This window comes from Dermacentor variabilis, chromosome 11, assembly GCF_050947875.1.
Source record: "Dermacentor variabilis isolate Ectoservices chromosome 11, ASM5094787v1, whole genome shotgun sequence".
Lineage (NCBI taxonomy): Eukaryota > Metazoa > Arthropoda > Arachnida > Ixodida > Ixodidae > Dermacentor > Dermacentor variabilis.
Window position 1 is genome coordinate 86,835,464 of NC_134578.1, and position 18,283 is coordinate 86,853,746.

An 18,283-nucleotide genomic window follows, 5' to 3' on the forward strand; every position below is an offset into this window, starting at 1 on the left:
AAAATTTAACATATTGCCCCGTGCATAACTGGCTGTTTGCAGCATTACCCCGCAATTAACGCAGCCGAGCCCTCCTTAAAGAATATTTACAAGCACAAGAATTCATCCACACAAATTTTGATTCACCAGAGCATCAGCCACAATGTCTCCCTCCCACCCTTCTCTCTTTGTCGCTAAATTTGATCTCGTTTGCATTGATGTTTCTTCCAAGGCAGCGGCATAAATTCTGTGTTGCTCATAAAACGAACTTACGAGCTTCCAGATTGCTTCGATGCATTATTTAATTACTGCAGAGGTCTTAATTAGGCCACACATGTGCACCTTGAACTTCACCTACATATTGTCCGTAACGTGCTGCAACCGTCAAACAAAGGCAACTAAGCTTTCTTGTTAATGTTAACCGTGGACACCGGGGAAACCTACTACACACCTCACAAGAGAAGAGAGAAAGAACGAGGATTCAATCATGAAATTGAGAGCGTTGAAGAATGAACCTAGCAAATAGCGAACTCCGAGCGGTTGGAATTTTTATACCAGGACATTGATAAAAGACGTTAGGGGCAAGAGTGTACGTTGTAGGCACCGAGAGATGTAGTTACGTTAGGGCTTCCTTAGGGTATTTCACGTAGTTTTGGGGGCTATGTATGTATGTATGTATGTATGTATGTATGTATGTATGTATGTATGTAATCCATGGTCGAAAGGTGAGAGCATCGGGGTACTGTGCTGAGCGAACAGGGTTTGGAACCAACCATCGGGCCATCTTGAGTCGATGAGCATGTGACAGCGTTTGTTATAATGCGCGAACCCACGAGCGGGTGCCTCAAGGACAGCAACCTTGACGCTTCAGCAGGCTGCGCCACTATTCGCTGAGCACGAGCCACTTTACAATCAGCGACTTTCATGCCAACGCTTTAGCGAGCTGCGCCACGAATGCACTCGGTATGTGCCGATCTCCAAAGAACCTCTCGTCAACTTGGGTCACTGTGCATGTGCCACGGGTTGTGCGAAAAGCGCAACCCATGGCCCAGCGATCGCACGCACCGTTGCGGCACGTTTCTCGTCTCGGAGGCCACGTGCAGGCTTCTTCGGCAGCGCCAACACACTGCAGCGTGTTTAGGCAGAAGCACGAGCGAGGAGTCATGGCCTCCGAAATCCGCTGCGCCGCGCGTTTCTACGCGCGCTGGGGTAAATCTCGGAGGCCATGGAGAAGCCCAGCTCCCATGACGCATTTCTCAGCGCTCGCACGCACTGACTCGCCGTGCATTTCGGAGGCCACGGACAAGCTTCATGTCGACGGTGCTAGATGGCGCCGAGCGTTCTTAGGGAAGTGCAAAAGAGGAGTCGCCTCATGCGTAACTTGTTTCGTCGGTGGGAATACATTCTGTCGCTATATTGATTCAATGCTGAACGCATTACCGTCGACAGTCATCGTGAGCAATTGGTTTTGTCAATTTGTCTTGTTTCTTTTTTTTTGCACCGTCTTCCTGAGTGAATTCGTCCATTTTTTCTTTGAATGATGGTGAAAAAAATTTACGTCTATTTTGGAGTTGCATTATGACCACCTATCAATTCGACCTCCATTAATTCACGCGGCCCCTGACGCTGCAATGAGGGAAGTTAAGCTCTTTGTCAAAAGAAGTAGGTTGGTATTGCTAGAGTTAAAGCAACCCTAACCAGGTAAGCAATGATGTAAAATGCAGGTTTGAAGACTGGTCCGTTCAATCCAATCCCTATGAATGGAATGAGAACTATATAACGACCAACTTGTAAAATAAGAACTTTTGAATATATATGAACTCACCGTACTACTTACAGTTCCGAATTAAGGAGTGCACCTTACATAATTTCGATTTCACAGCAAGTGTAACAAGAGAAATGCTTTCTGCTTTCACCGAATTCATTTGGAATCCATAGGTGAGAGAGCCAGACAGGCGTCTCTATAAATGTATGAAGCACGTTTAGTTAATCACCGCATTCGCAAAGGCCATCGAAAGGGGTTATTTTGGTTCTTTGTGAGCTTCTGTAAAGCACTCGTGACGCTCAACATTCATGAAATTTAAATTTGGCGCTGTAGTCTCAAGAACCGAAACCGAAAGTGTCTAAAGTTTTATCACTAGAAGCCGCGACCATCGAGGCGTCGTTGTTGCCAACGCCGATGTCTCTCTCTGTGTGGTCAGGGGCAATATGGCTGACCCACAGTTCGAGCCGTTCAAGATATTTTTCGACCAGATGCCTCAACATATTAAGGCCCCCGTTAATTGCTATAGGTAAGTGAATGCCTTGACCTCATTCAGGGTTTGAAGCGGAGCCTACCGTGCTTCTCCGCAATGCCTGCGCAGCCCGCTTCCTTGGTAGGGTGGCCGCTTTCGCATCAGCTCCTTTGAAGGCCGCGACTTTGTAAACTAATACCGGGCGTGGATCACACGTCGAGAACGTTAGCCGCTTATTAGGAGGGAGCGGGGCGCCTTCGCTGATTTCGAATGCGTCGACTGCTATGATATCGTTCATTTTGTCTAGCGGTTGCGAACGGGCGATATACGCTAAACGGGGCTATGTATTGCGAATCGTTCCTTTCGGTACCGTTACATAAAAGACACCTCTACGTTTCATTGATGCGGAGAAACCGTACTCTTGGGCGTTTTGCTGGCCTCAAATAAGGGTAGATGCGTCCGGAATGTTCTCAAAGAAAGTCGAGTTGATTGTTAATCTTATGAAGCCACAGCCGTGTGTGTTACAGTTTCGCGCTTTTCAGCTGGCATTCACGGTTTAGTGGTTTTGTTGTTCCGTCTCGGTCACGTCCGGTGCAGTGACAACTTCAGGCGGCGTTAATTTCGGACGTTACTCATTTGCATTGCTTTATTTCTGTGGTAAACGTTTTGCTGCCGCCGTCAACTCAGGAACCTTCATTTAATTGTGTTGTGTTTGTTTAGTAGTGGCATTTATTGCGTTTTCTTGGCAGAGTACTCTGTTTTTTGGTCTCGGTTTTGTTTCGCTTTGCTTACAAGGTGTTTACGCCTTGCAGCGCGAATGAAACGCCGCTTTCTTTGCGTTCATTTTTCTCTTTCTTGTTTTAGTTTCGTTTTGCTGGTGATGATACAGTCGGCTGCTTGGTAATGGTAAGGGTTGCGTTCTTTTGTTTATTTTCCTTACTTTAACCTTGAGTTTCTGCGCACATCTTGTTTTGCTTTACACGTCCAATACCTCGCGAAGGATTCTCGAGAAAAAAGAATAAACACAGCTCCATACGAGGGCAGCTAATCCTATAAGAAAATGTTCAAGCGAAATAGAGTCATCCATGCAGAGCTAGAGTGATTTTGGCATCCCACCATTTACTGAATATTAGATAAATAACTAAAGAAAAACTTACAAATAGCTCCTTATGCAGCCGAGCACGAAGTCGCGGGCTTGTCTTTCTGTCACGGGCTTTGGCATTCCACTTGGGAGGAGATGTAAAAAATGCCCACATACTGAGCTTTTTGAAGCACAATGAACATCCAAAGGCCCTCCACTGCCTCAGTATTGTGTGGGGCATCAAACCAAATGAGACCAGTGTTGTTGGCCACTAGAGCGCATGATTTGACTCATTGTGGACAGCCACTAATGTTGTGGACAGTGACATTTGTCTACCTGTGTGGCAAATAAACACCCATCAGAGGTTCTTCTCGCCTTTCACACTTGTCAGAGGTGGGCATAGGGATGCAACTAAAGCGCGGCATACTTGCCTTCACACGTCAAACATTGATTTTTCATTTTCTTGATTCTTCCATGTTACAGACAGACCACATGCATGCTTTATTTTAGAGTATAGGCAGTGATTCTTTGGTCACAAAGATATGTCACTAGCTTATTTTGAGCAACATCTTAGAAAATAAAGGGTTGACCTCTATATTCAAATGAATACTGCAGTTAAAACTTCGTCTGCGAAGATGACTACATGGTGCTCTAAAGCGATCAATACTGGACTTGGCAAGTTTAGAGAAAGGTATCTGCACCGCAGTGGCCCAACTACGAGAAAATACTTTGAAATCTGTGGTATCACATTGACGTGCCAGTGCTGGAAGTTTCGGTGTGAAATTCAAAACTGAAAAATTTCGGCTTTCTTTGCTCTTCTGGTAATGAACCTCTTGCTACTAAATTAAGGAAAATAGAGTCTAAACTGACTTAGTGGTTTGACTTTGGCGTTCCTTCAAAAGTCACCACTGAAGTGCTCGGTCTGTGCGCTGGTGATAAGGAATGGGCACATCCCATCTTGGCCCCTTTTTTTTCGTGTCGAGAAATCCGGAAAGTTGACGCATTTTCCTTGCTGGCCGTCGCCGTTCAGGATAGCCCATGATGTGGACTTTGCCCAAACGGACGAGATGAACAAGACGCAGGCGGCTTGTTCGCCTCCCGAACAGGAGCGCCGCCTGCCGTCACCTGTGGCAGATGGCGCAGACAGGGACTTGGTTGACGCCGTTAATCATGCATGTACGGTGAGTGTCATGCAGCAATCTTGCTGTTAGAAACGAGCTGTATTCGGTTGTTCATTGGGAATGCTGTGGAGACCTTTACGTGCCTTTGTTGTCCGATCCATGGTCAAACTAGGTTCGGCCGCATGTTTCTGATAGAAAGGGCCAAGGACGAGCTCAAGTCATTCACGAGACTTTTCGTATTCTCATTGACTGTACCTCAAATTTAGTTGCATAGTGCGCCTAAGCTTCAGTTTTGCAAAATAAATGGCGGATATTTGTGCATCTAAATGCTTAATATATTGTCTACATCTTTTTTTTTTTGTATTCTGTAGTAGGAGAACTTGGCCATTTCAATCAGAATTCAGGATGTTAGAGTGGCTCAGAAGTGGTCAAGGGAGTTTGTGCGTAATTGTGTACAGTGGCTAATAAATCATCTTGGCATCTTTACATAGTTGGGGATGTTTATGTCGTTAGGGAACCTTTGTAACAACCCCTATGAGCATACAAGCTTTTGTGTCTGATTGAAAATGACAGTTAGCTGTCAACACGCAGACAGCCAGAGCAAGTGTGACTGTTTGAATTTCTTTTCTGTGGTTCTTCTGCACAGGTCAGGCTTGATGAACGCATATTTTCTCATTTCATCACCAGAACATGTGATCATCATCATAATCAGCCTGTTTATGTCCACTGCAAGATGAAAGCCTCTCTTTGCGATCTCCATTACCCCTCTCCTGGGCCAACTTATTCCAACTAGCACCAGCAAATTTCCTAATTTCGTCGCACCACCTAGTCTTGTGATCACAACTGCTAGCTTGCACACAATAAGTAAACTTACAGCCATTGCCCTGCTAAGTGTAGAGTTGTCTGTATCTACAGGACGGGGCTAATTTGATATCGCAGGGCAAGGCCTTCGTCCTGCAGTGGACATAATATAGGTTGATGATGATGATGATTGAAACAAACAGTTTGTTGCTATGTCATTAAATTTCAGTGTTTCTTTTTCTCACACCTGAGTAGACATCTTTCTTCAGAACATATCTTTATGTTTAGGTCAGAAATGATGGCTGAAAAGGATAAGAAGTATCAACAATCAAGAAAGTTGATCACCGGAATGCCTGAGGCTGTACCCGATGCCACAAGTAGACTAAGTACTAGTGAATTAAAATTGACCATGTCCAGCCTGTAGCACAAGTTCCAAATTTGGAGTCAGACATGCGGACCCCTGTGTTCTATGTTTAAGCATTTCAGATACTGTAAGAGATATCTCTCTTTGACCTTTTTGAAGATGCTTTGCAGCATTTTGTGCGTATGCATTAAAACTTTGTTCTAATGAAGTTCGAGAGGGCACGAGAAGTACTTCGTTATATCCTGTTTCGTTGTAACAAAGTGTGACTGTATAATGTAGAATGATATGCATTGCAGTGAGCAGTGAAACAGAAATCATGAATCAGATGTTAAAGAGGCAGAAAGGTGACACTGTGGATTAGAGTGCATATGAGTGTAGCCGTCATTCTGGATAGAACAGAAGAATGTATTCATTGTTTCGCGATAAACTAGGTGTAAAGAAATAAAGGTTACATAGAGCTAGTCAACAGACGATCTACACAATTGTATCAGCTTTAAAAATTTGCCGATTTTTCCTGCCAAACTGAGGCATTCAAGAGATTTGTTTTTCCAAAGACGGTCCAAGAATGGGATAGGCTTCTAGCCAGTCTTGTGGAAGGCCCAATGTCAGATCTCCTTCACAGATTTCCTAAAATTGTAGTTATGAAACTGCATTATCCAAGTATTAAGTTATTTATGTGCTCACTGTTCGGATATCATTTGCTAGTAGTTGCCATTCCCTTTTCATTTCCTCTAGCCGAAACTTCTGTATTTTTCTTCTCAAGTCCTAATTAGTTGTGCAATTCTGTGATTTTTAATGTTCTTAATTCTTTCCAATGAAGTGTTCATTTCTGTGCCCTCTCCTGCTTATAGCCTGAAATAGGCTAGCAGATTTGTTCAAATACTGTATATACTCGCATAATGATCACACTTTTTTGTCAAAAAACTGACGCATATGCAAGGGTGCAATCATTATGCAGGGGAAATTTTCTGCGAAAAGAATTTTTTTTTTTCATCCCGCATTTGCTGCGGAATGATGACAAGTCCACGAACAGGCGGCTGGCGCTATAACAGTGTGAGACATTAAAACAAAAATGGTGGTCGGCGGAGGAAGCTGAACGCACCGAACGAGATTTTTTTCTTCGTATGAGTACATTACGTGCATTGAAACAGTTCGTTCCATATAAGTAATGAATAATATCGTTAATATCGGCAAGGTTGCGGCAGTAGCATAGCCATGTACACTTTGAGGGAACAGAAAGAGATGGGCAGGCTTAGCTGCCAGTGACATAGAAACACAAGGCGAGCATGCTGTGAAAACTGCGGCATTTGTTTGGATTAAAGAGTGTTTGACAAATCAGCCTGAGCATCTACTCTGTTACAGTTTATGTCACGGTAATGTTAACAGCAGGTCTGCTGTTTCGATACCAGTTTTGGTATCAAATTGGGATATTCTGACAAGCACTCCCCAAGCATTATAATAGCTGAATGTCACACTTTTACATGCAATAAGCATGTGGTCGAGTTTATACAACTACAAAAATATCCCCTCGAGTTGCACTGCGCGCAATTGTTCATACCAACATAGTGCATCACAAGCTAAATTACTCAGAAATAATTGTGCCTAGAACTTATTGCACACATCTGGAAACACTTCTGATTTGACGTGTGCTGCAAATTTGATTAACACGAGTAAAGTGCTTTAGCGAACTGCGTTGGAAGGTTGATGGCTGCATGCTTGCTCATGGCGTCAGCATGCCGTCCTGTTGTGGATTCATTTCTTTCATTGTTCTTCCGCATGCACAGTCATATTTTTCCAAGTATGCTGAGGTGAAATAGTAGATGTTCTCTTTTTTTGACGTTCCAGTAGAGACTTCTTGCATGGAGTTGCCAAACTGCGAACTTTGCAAAACCCACTGAAGAATTCAAAATACACAATTCGTTCGGCCACTGTGCATCTTTTGTGCTTCTGAAGATGCGTAAAGTTTAAAAAAATTTCAATAAACAGGAAATCTCATGCTTGAAGGAGTTATTTGCCAGTGCTCCTTGAAAAGCATTTGCAAGGTTCATTTGTTCTTTTACGTCTGTCTTGGAAGGAGGCGTTAGCATTGCAAACGTCCATGCTCATAAATTATGCAGGACATTTGCCCCACCATGGAGCGTTGATGTTCTTTCTTGGTCTTTTTTTTTTTTTTGCATTTCCTCTTCTTGCTCCCTCTGCTCTTACCGACCGGGGTGCCAGATGATGAACGAGCTGTCAGCCGGCGGGCACACGGAGCGCCGGCGGAGAAGACTGCCAGCCATCCCAGCCAACCGAAAACGTGAGTGGCACGTCTCAAAGTGGGGCGCACACGAAGTGTGCATGCATGCGTCTTGGCTGATGTTCTCTTACGAAAGACTAGTGATATGGAAAGTTTGTCTAATATACCGTATTTTCAAGCGCATAACTCACATCAAAAGAGTAAAAAAGAAAAAAAAAACAATGGTAAAGTCGAAGTGCGTGTTATGTGCGAAGTTTGCCTTGAGGTGTGACTTCACAGCAGCAAAATTCCGTGACGCCACATTTTGACGCCGTTCCCGTGGCACTCGCTCGGTGTGCATGAAAGCGGTTCGACGTACAGCAGAGAGCCCAAATCACCGTTGGGTTTTTCGGCTCGGTCGTGCTCCATTGCCCATGCGGGGGCGGCTCCGTGTGTGCTGTCGTCCCCTGTCGTGTGAATGCTAGCTGCGAAGTGATCTGGTTCATGTCACATATCACGTGACTGATTCCTCCGCGACCACATCTGTTATGTATATGAATCCAGCTTTGTCAGATTGCCGAAAGGGGTGGGGGGATGAACAGAGCCGGTGGTCGAAGGTACGACATGGACGAGTTGAGCATTCCCAAATGGAAATGGTTATTGTGAAGATCTGAGGGATGTAGTATGCAGTTATTTCCGTGGGTTATATGCACAGATATATTGTTTCCGGGCTGTTGTGATGGTGTGTGTGGGTTATATCAGTGGCAGGTTAAATGCAGAAAAATACAGTACTGGGCAACAAAGTTTCACATGCAACAGCTGCGGCAGCTGATTTGACCACATAGGAAGCCATTTATGGTATAGCATTACGCCCCAAGACGCCATGTACTTCAGGCGATTCTGGATATATCAAACTCTGATATACAGTAGAACCTCGTTAATATGATGCCGTTACGTAAGATTTCTAGATGCGAAAGTTTGCGATAATGAACACAGAGAAAGTGACCCAATACATTTACTCTTCTTTTTTATCAGTTCATATGTAACTGCCGAAAACGGTCTTTTGGCACCAACACTGAGTAAGTCGCCAAACTGCGATATTATGATACGGTTCTGGCTGCTAGATCCCGTGTAAACAAGAAAATGTGTGAGGCATGCGCGATCGATTAGAGTAGCGGCCCACTGCGGCAGCTTCAACGCAATACTCACCCGCCCGTCACATGAAAATGCTGGCACGCACTCGGTTCCTTATTCGGTTGCCTTAGGGGTCGTCGCCCGCCCCATTCACAGCTACTGCCGCCAACCCTATCGCGAGAAGCTTCTTCACCTATCTGTTCTACGGCACATGGAGCGAAGTGCTGCTGGCTACATGCTTTTAGGCCACCGGAGCCCCACCATTTCGATACGCATCGGCATCTCGTGCCTCGTAAAGCGACGATTTGCATAACACCTTGCATTACGTAGATGTTGACTGCAGTTTAGTCTGCCAAATTTGTTAGTTACTTCGTATCAAACGTCTTCCCACTTAGTGTGTTTTTTCTCGAGCCTTTTCTCTAAACATATGAACAAGGTTCTACTGTATCTAATTATTGTCGATATCGAACAGTTGTAACATCCTCTCGGAATCTTCTTAATAAGCATAGCGCTGTAGCATGCATGTATAGCTCTCCTGTTCACTGCCACATTTGATAAATTGAAAGCTGTGCCCCAGCACAGTCCTGCTGGTGCCCTTCTTGTAATGAGCAAGTGATCACTTCTCCCACCATCGGAAATACTCCTGTGTATTCAACCTGCCACTGTTCTGGTAGATTTCATCAAGCAAGACGTTGAATCTGGAGGGCAGTACATACGCCATGGAGGAAAAATGAGCAGGGTGTGTCTCATGTTCGCTGCGTATATAAACAGCTTCTCGCAAACTGCGTCTGTCTGTTATTGGCAGGGGCTGATAACCATGGTGCTTGAAGAATGCCAAAGGCCTCCCTGGGTTCGATACATGTTCCAGAAGAAAGCTTGGACGACACTCTTATCTTTTCCCTGAATGTCTTCGTTTTGTGCATGGGATGCTGAACTGGAGATGTCTGCACTGCCGTGCTTGCTTGTCTTGTAGACAAGGAGTTTCCATAGCGGCATTTTAGGGATTTGCGAGCGGCTCAAACAAATCCGATTCCAACCCTCACTTGGACAGGAGGCTGCATTACAGTTAGGATTTAACAAAAACACTGCATATGACACCTGCACTTCGTGGAAAGACCATCGTGGCAGCGGCGTGTGAAGCTCGTCCCTGTGCGATTTGCAGGTCCACATTCTACATTGAACTAGCCGAATGCGTTTTATTCGTGCTTGCCGTGTTACATGTACGTGAGTAGGAATGGGCTCGGATGTTCTGAAAGCTGAAAGCCACTTTCCAATCTTAACAGCATCTCTGTAGCATCGGCAGTTACCAATGTAGCGGCCGCAGTGGAAGGGCCAAGAATGAAGGGAGTGCAAGGCTGAGCGGCATGCAAGAGGCGAGCATTGATGATGACCGATTCTAACAGAATCGTGGTTTGGAAAGTGAAACCTGACGCAACTGCCTTGTTGGCTTGTAGCCCCACATATTACCGCCGGTCGTTAAAACGGTTTATTGTTAAGAGCACACGGCTGGGTACATTCACACGCGATTCACAGCACAAGTGTACTGATGGCGGCTTGGGGTATATCCAGACATGCTTGTTTGCATCCACCCCTACTCATGAACAGTAAGCATGCTAAGCCATTGTTGCCAGTTCTACTTACAGAGCAGCACCATGCTTCTAGGCTATTCCGGTACTCCAGCACCAGGCTATTCCGGTCAATACACATTGTTATGAAAAATGAATTTGTACAAGCTTTTGGATTGCTTTGTGGTGTGTTGACTTTGAGGGGCTGATTTTAACATGAGGTGCTGCTGGCTTGATGCAAAATTGGAGGACGGTAGATTATTTTGTGATACAGGTATACACGAAAGGTTTTCCTACATGCTAATGTAATGCCGTTTACTTTTTATTAATTTTGTTGTTCGTCAGTGCCTCGCACGAAGCCACACCCCCCACCATCTCAAGAATTGGCATCCAGGCAGCGTGAACAAACTAAATCGATGAAAAGTGTACACATAGACTTTTTTTTAACTGCAGAGCTTCTTTTTTCTGAGGAAACCACCCTTGTGTAGCTTCGCACTACTTTCAAGGAGATGCTGCCTTCCCCTCACATGGAACTGTTTTTCCATAGAGAGTTTTAACTTGTTCACAAACTTCTTACTGTTTACGATTTTCTGGGTCACCAAAGAGCTGCACGGCAGCAACAATGCTAGTAGCGTTATCTGGTGATGCTTCATCTAACCACAATGCCTTATAGACACATTTTCACATTCCATGAGTGTTCTTGGCGAAAAAAAAAAAACATTTATGAAAGGGTGTGTGCTTGTGATTATGCCGCTGCCGAAAATTTATACCAGCAGTGAAGTAGAATACACTTAATCGGCGCAATAATAGTTCTTTGTTAGTCTGGTTGAGCTCTGCACCACCAGGTCGTGCCACTGACGCGGCCGCTGACGCTTAGGCATTTGGTAACCCGGTAATCCTCAAATGCTAAGAAGTTTGCAGACAAACTAAAACTCTCTAATGTCCCTCGAGTTTGGAGTTGTCGAGCCTCTCCCTGCTCTTCCCTGACACCTGCAGCGCTGGCAAAGCTGACGCAGCAGCAGCCGAGCTCGTTGGCCGACGAGCTTCGGGGCGCGGATCGCGATGGGCCGCAGCAGTCCTCTCTGCCGCCCGAGTCCGGCCCCACCAAGCTGATCCGGCAGGTCTCGGATCGGCTATACCTCGAGATTGACACCTCCGGCGCACAGCCAAAGTCCTGCCTCAGGTAGTGTGTGCCCCCGCTGATCAGCGCTGGACATTTCACTGTTCCTTTACAGCAAACCCTCGTTTAACTCCAACTCTTACGTCTCAAAATATTGGTTAAGTTAAAAATTTTTCCTGCCGCAGTGTCGACCCACGTGTTCTTTGCCCCTTGTCTCGAGAAGATTTGGCGCCAGACTCCACCTTTCTCGAAATCTCGACCTTGTAAATACTGGGGAAAAGGCAACGTGGCAGTGCCAGCAGCGTTGCTTGTGCTTGCTTTCCACTCAGTGGCAGCGAGTGATCGTGCTCGAAGTCTAAGCCTTTTCTTTTTTTTCCCCTCATTTGGCAGGCTTTCAGTGACGTATCAGTGTGGCCACAGTGTAATAATCGTGACCTTGAGTAATATGATTAACACTTTTGAGCAGGCGTGACCAGGCCATGCGCTGCACCTAAAAGAAGTCAGCGTGCAAGTCCAAAGCATTTCGGCGAGATTGCGACTTAGTAAGGATGCTCGCTGAAAATGAAGCATATTGTGCCGGGCGAGCGAGCGGTCCTCACCGTCGCCAGCTGTGCCATTGCGCTGCCTGTGTGCCTTTTTGCCCTACGCTGCATTCTCGTGTGTTGCACACTTACGGCTATGCTCGGCACTTCTCGTGCCTAAGTCTCACGAATAAACGAAAGCTAGCAATGCCCTTCCTCTCCTGGCCTCTCCTTTTCACCCTACGTTCCTATCCTCACCACTCGCCCTCTTAGATTGTTCTTTTTGGTCGAACGTGGTCAATCACCACGATCGCACACAGCAATCAAGAACAACTGTGATGGCGCCGGCGGAAGTCAAGTAACGGGCGTCCACCTGCAGCGCGCAGACGCCCATGCGCTTGTCTTTGTGGAAATGGTGGTGACGCAGCCACACTACTCTGCTCCACCAACAAGGAGACACGGATAAACTCCAGACCTCCTTGCCTGTCCTTGCTCGCTTGCTCAGGTTGCATGATAAACGGATGTCACTACTTTTAGCTTTATTCAATGGGCTTTAGTTTCTGTCGCTCTTAGTATGTTTAGTTTTATTCAGGGTGAGGCCAACATTTTAACCAGAGGGTATCAGATGTTGTTCTTATGTGCCATCATCACCAGCAAAAATGCATTCCTTGCCACCAGCGAGAAGTGCTGTGGAGCCACCTGATAGCTAGCAATCAAAGCACTTTCGGGACTCCAAGGCCTCTGAGATCACATGTGCATTCTCGGAAGGCTTTCTACTGCTTTGTACTTAGTGTGAGATGAGACAAAGCAAAGGCTTATTTTGCCTTTTACAGTAAACTCTCAGTTGTACGAACGACGGTTTATCGAATATTTCAGAATAACAAACTTTTTAAAAATCCCCGGCAGTTTTCTTATAGATTCTATGCAAAAATGTTTCACTTAAACGAATTTCGGAACAGTCAATATTTCAGTTTAACGAACTTGCTCAGAGGACCAAGGCTTATTTTTAGGATCAGAACCGATGCCCGCCCTCATCAAACCGCTACTCCAGCGCAATGTAACATCGCTGGCGCTATAGCGCCCCTGGGGCAAAGCGGTGGCGCGGTAAACCAATGGCAATGAGGCATGGCCTCCGAGATCGCCCGCACAAAACGAGCAAGCATGTAATCTCGGAGGCCATGAACAAAGTAACATCGCTGGCACTTACAACGCCGCCAGAGCAAAGCGGAGATCTGTCACAACTCAAACCACGTCGTGTGTGTTTTTTCCCGACCGGCTAGTCATGGCATGGTCGTTGTCTCTTTCTTTCAAAGAAGAGGTGAAGAAGACGTAGAAGAGACGAAGAAGAGGCAACTGTCGAGCCAGTTTCAAGCCCTATAACTCTAGCTGAGGTTGTAGGGTACATTGGAAAGTTGAAAGACTTCGTGTCTCAACAGCAAGCTGTGTCAGTAGAAGTGTACAAAAACATTGACTCTTTGGACAGTTTTTTTACTTCCTGTGCTTTAAAAGTACAAGTACAGAAGATTACAGATTTTTTTCTAAGTGGGAAAGGCAGCATTATAACTGTTATGAACCTTCTACTTGTTGACGTACTTGTATGCAACAATATGTACAAATTCCATTTCACACATTTCTAACACTATGGATGCCATGTCTCTTGCTCCATGAATTGCACTTCAAACTTTTGACTCTTTATGCCATGTCTTATGTTGGTCTAGTGAATATTCAGTTTAGTGAACTTTCAGTTAAGTGAACTATTTTCTTCGGTCTCTTGAAGTTCACTCAAGTGAGAGTTCACTGTATTTCTTGCTGTCACGGAGGTGAGCAAGTAGCTAAGCAAATTCAAGCACAAGTGGGCACAATTGTTGCTGTCATGTTGTTAGGTAATCGGTGGGTCGCCGAGTGGACTTCCGGACGGCAAGCAAGATTTCTGCAAGCAGCAGATTATTCTGCCTCTGTGTGGTGTCTTTGGGCGCACTCGGCTGTGTCTGCGTATGGTTTCTGGCCGTGCTGTCACGTTTTACGCAAAAATCCATAGCAACGGCTGGCGGCCGCCATTTTGCTCGCGAATGGCAGTAAAGGACGATGATGGCATATGCAATTCCACACCTTGTTCGTGGCGGGCAATTTTAATTGTGCAAGAGGAATGCAGACCCTTCAGGCGCTCTTTTCACTCAAACGAAGTGTTTTTTTGGCACAAGACATGAGTTGCGGGGTTTCTGGAATGATATTCTAACAGTTCACATTAAAACAATACTTGCCATTAGTGTGCCTTTAACTCCTTCTAAGGGGGAAAGCTCCACTTAAAGGCCGAACGTTGCTCCAAAACTTGTCTTTTATGTTTTCTCATTTACCCACTTCGAAGTCCTGTCATTTGACTATGATTTTATAAGTTTTGTCCCACTAAAGATTCCTGTAAGGTCTTTCTTTGATTTCTCGAAACTATTTCCATGTCCTTTCTTTTGTGGAGGAGCAATATCTTTTGTTCTATTTGTGGACTATCATAATTTTTTTTCCATGAAGATAAATAGAATGAGTGTGTCGTAAAGTGAGATTTGTTATAACACATTTTTGAGAAATTTTCCAAATTGCCCTTTGTTTTTCTGGTAATAAGGTGGACAATTTTTATGACCAAGACTGACTACCTATAACTTTGCTTCAATATGGCCTAAAACAATTACTTGTCACTTACTACACACTATAAACATTCAGAATTGATTCCCTGTGATGCATTACCGTGTGCAAGTTGCTGTTAATTATCTAATTAGGCCTTAAACAAACATCCTGTCTTGGAAATCATAAAAAAATAATTATGCTAGAAATAATTCAATTTTTTTAGATCAGCTGGTAAAATACATTAACTGTGCAAATTTCATCAAAATAAAAATAATAATAAAGTTATTTGAAGTGTATCGTCCCTCCTGCCAAGACAGAGTAAAAAAAAATTCATGAGATGTGCAGATTTTCTTTTAAACCTGCATTTATATTGCAATGTCTTTTCTATAAATTGATACCAGGAATGCCTATAGTGCTTCTACTGCTCTGGTTGGAAAAGAAAATGACAAAACACATGTATTTATTGATGTCTCTAAATTACAAGTTATTACAACCTCTGTCATGCTTAGTTAACTGTTGTATTTCCATGAGTTGTAGTTGCCTTGACGGGGTGGCTGGAATGCGGGGCCTCAGACTAGGCCGACGGCCGAGGGTGCGGAACGCTGCAGAAAAAGAAAATTTCCTTGGACAGGAATGAAACTTAGACTGATGTCATTTCAAAAGATGGAAAGGGGAACACGGCACAGTGCACTTAGAAAGTTGAGTGCGGCATGGCACTAGTGGTCAGAGTAATCTGAAACTGAAACCGAGAATATAACATTAACTTGTCAATGGCAGTTAAAGCGTTAATACACGGCAATAAAGTGATGACGATGGACGTCTGGTAAATAAATTCGGAGAGTCTAAAAGCTACATTGGACGTATGCGCAATCTAGTTTGCCGCCCAAGAAGCGGAGAACGCTCTTCTGCAACCACTTTCCGCGAAGCTTTGCACTACCTTCAGAATAGTGTTTAAACAGTGCTACAGAGCTGCTAATATATGCGCGCATTCCCTTCAGAATATGTGCTAGCTAGCATCTTGCACAGACGATAGGGAGGAGAGCGTGCAGTGGCACATTTCAACAGCAGTCCATGCTAGCACGGTGGAGGGCTCGTTATTCTAACAAAAGAGGCATTCAGAAGCAGCTCTAGGCATTAACTATATTATATGATGAGAGGTTGGAGTGGAATGCATGTAAAGCTCACGAGAATTGGCCGTCGAAACGCCGAAATCAACGAAAATGATGCAACGAAGACTGTAACGAATTTGCGGTAGCGATGACAGTGACAACTGGAAAAGCCACTTATCCTGTCTCAGCGGTGGCAATGAGGTAATGTGCCTGCCAGGCCCTGCTTCTGCATTCGATTCCCTGTTGCAACGTAATTCTTTCTTCATTCCTTTTTTTTTTCTTTTCTCACACTATTTCTTCTTTCAGCAGTGTCTCTGACTTACATTCAAGTGCCACGAAAATCCCGTTGTTTTAACCGATAAGTGTTATAACTGGGTTAACAAATATAACAACAAATATAATGGCTGGGAGGCCATTTCTCCACACTGCTTTCCTCCATCGGGCTCCTGATTGTGTGGACTTGTTCAACTGTTTAACTCTGCTTCCTGGGCGCTCTGATCAAGCTGCGGCTGTCGGCGTTCAAGAATGGCAGTGTGATAGCAACTGCAAAGAGGAGACACGGGCAGCAAGTGACATGCAAGCTCTGCTGAGGCATCACATTAGCGACCCCAAAAGGCGCCTCTTAAAAAATGTGGAAGGTGGCCGCGGCAGCATCTTAGCTTGAGACCATAATGGTGATCGCTGCCATCTTTGCCTCGTTTGAAAGCTGGTTTCCCGTGCTTCATTTTGGCGCCTTTGAACACGGCGAAGGCATTCTGGGAGCAACGGCATCAGCGCCGTTTTCGAGAGGTGCAATTCCGCAAGAGCGACACTGATTGGGGGAAGTGCACCCTTCTCCGAGGCGCAGCCCTCTGATTGGCCCTGGCACGCGCCTCCTCTCCATGCTGAACCGGCGCGGCCGTGTGCTGACGGCATGGTGCCTTCATGTCGTTGGCATGCACCCGAGGCTTCTCTTTGTTGTGCAGTGTTTCACTCCCCAAAGCCTCTTTTTTCATCGTTCATGTAAATATTTTCATTGTTAATTTGCTCCCTTTTAGCTTGCATTTTCGATCCTATGTTTATTTGCCAAGCTGGCATGCCATGTGTACATGCATGCATGTTTTTGTGCCGTGTGTTTTGATGGCGCGGGACTCACGTTTGAAAGCAAGCGTGCGGAAAGTGGTCGGCAAAAGGAGACTTGCTTGGAACAAGATCACCGCATCATCGAAAACAACTACGACAGCTTCGGTGTCATCGCGAGTCACAGTACCACCTATCGACACGGCTGCACCAGGCTCATCGGTGAACGTCCACTTAGGTGTTGTCGCAAGCCACAACACCGCGGGCCGCCGGGGCTGCGCCAAACTCATCAAGATCGTCAAGTTTGGTGTTGCCACAAGCTATCATACCACGAATCGACGCGGCTGTTCCAAGTTCCTCGAGAGCTTCGGTGCTTCTGCAAGCGACGGTGGCTAGGTCAACGTGGCTACTTCAAGCTCCTCGAGACCGTCCGCTTCAGCGTCGCCGGTGGGTGCAGCTGGACCGAGTTCGTGTGCACATCGCATCGACATGCTGTTTTACATGGAGGTGGAGTGTGCAGAGCACAAAGAATGTGCAAACAATGCAACGTCTTCCTGGACAAAAAAGTGTGAGACTTCGCCGAAGTTTGAGATTTTAGGCGTCGGCATGGTGAGTGACGATGACGATCATGGCTCGGAGTATGTCATCGTGGACATGAAAGTTTTGCAGACCCTTTTTGTGTCCACAACGTGCAGCAAGTGTGGGTAGCTACTATTGAGCTCACAAAGTGCAACGAAAGACGGTACGATCTAGCGGTGAGGCTACTGCTCACGTGTTCAAGCTGCAAAGTGGGTTCGACTGTATAGTTATACCTCGATATAAGGAAGTTGGTGAAATCGCAGTTTGCTTCGTTAGATCAAAATTTTACTTTATTGAAATTCAACCTTTTATGCGAGTAAGTGCAGTCACCGATCGATTTTTCTTACATCGAAAGGGGTCACAGAATTTTCTGAGCTATCGGACAATCGAAAACAGAAAGTTTGAACGAGAAAACAATTCATTTTAATAAATTTGGGAGTTGGCGACTGATGAAATGGTTTCATACCACACACGTTGACAATATCTTCTCCGCGGTGCGGAATTAGTGAAACCAGTCACGCTTTCATGTGCAATCCGCCCAAACGCCTGATAGTGTTACCCACACTGGGACAACGCTGTCAGGAAGAGCGCAGGCAGCGGGGAGCAAATGCTTCGTCTCCTTCTCGCTCCAACGGTTCACCAAAAGTTGAGATTACGCAACCTCCAATACTAAACGCACAGTAAGACAGCTTAAATGGTGTCATGCCATCTCGTCTCGGCACACCCATTCTTTGCACAAACAGCAGATAATCTCTAAGGTAGCGTGCGCAGCTGCGCTTGCA

At 45.3% G+C, this 18,283-nt stretch overlaps 1 protein-coding gene across 2 annotated transcripts in view; it reads left to right on the forward strand.

Moving 5' to 3' along the window:
* Positions 1-2,143: 2,143 nt before the first annotated feature.
* Aplip1 (JNK-interacting protein Aplip1) overlaps positions 2,144-18,283 on the forward strand; it is a 62,873-nt gene continuing 46,733 nt past the window's right edge. Inside the window, exons 1-5 of one of the 2 annotated variants that reach the window (XM_075674429.1) lie at positions 2,162-2,270; positions 3,078-3,119; positions 4,325-4,475; positions 7,801-7,879; positions 11,494-11,680. In XM_075674429.1, the coding sequence (XP_075530544.1) occupies positions 4,362-4,475; positions 7,801-7,879; positions 11,494-11,680 (380 nt within the window). In that variant the 5' untranslated portion in view covers positions 2,162-2,270; positions 3,078-3,119; positions 4,325-4,361. Of the gene's footprint in view, positions 2,271-3,077; positions 3,120-4,324; positions 4,476-7,800; positions 7,880-11,493; positions 11,681-18,283 lie in introns of both variants that reach the window. The other variant, XM_075674428.1, reaches the window with a different exon arrangement.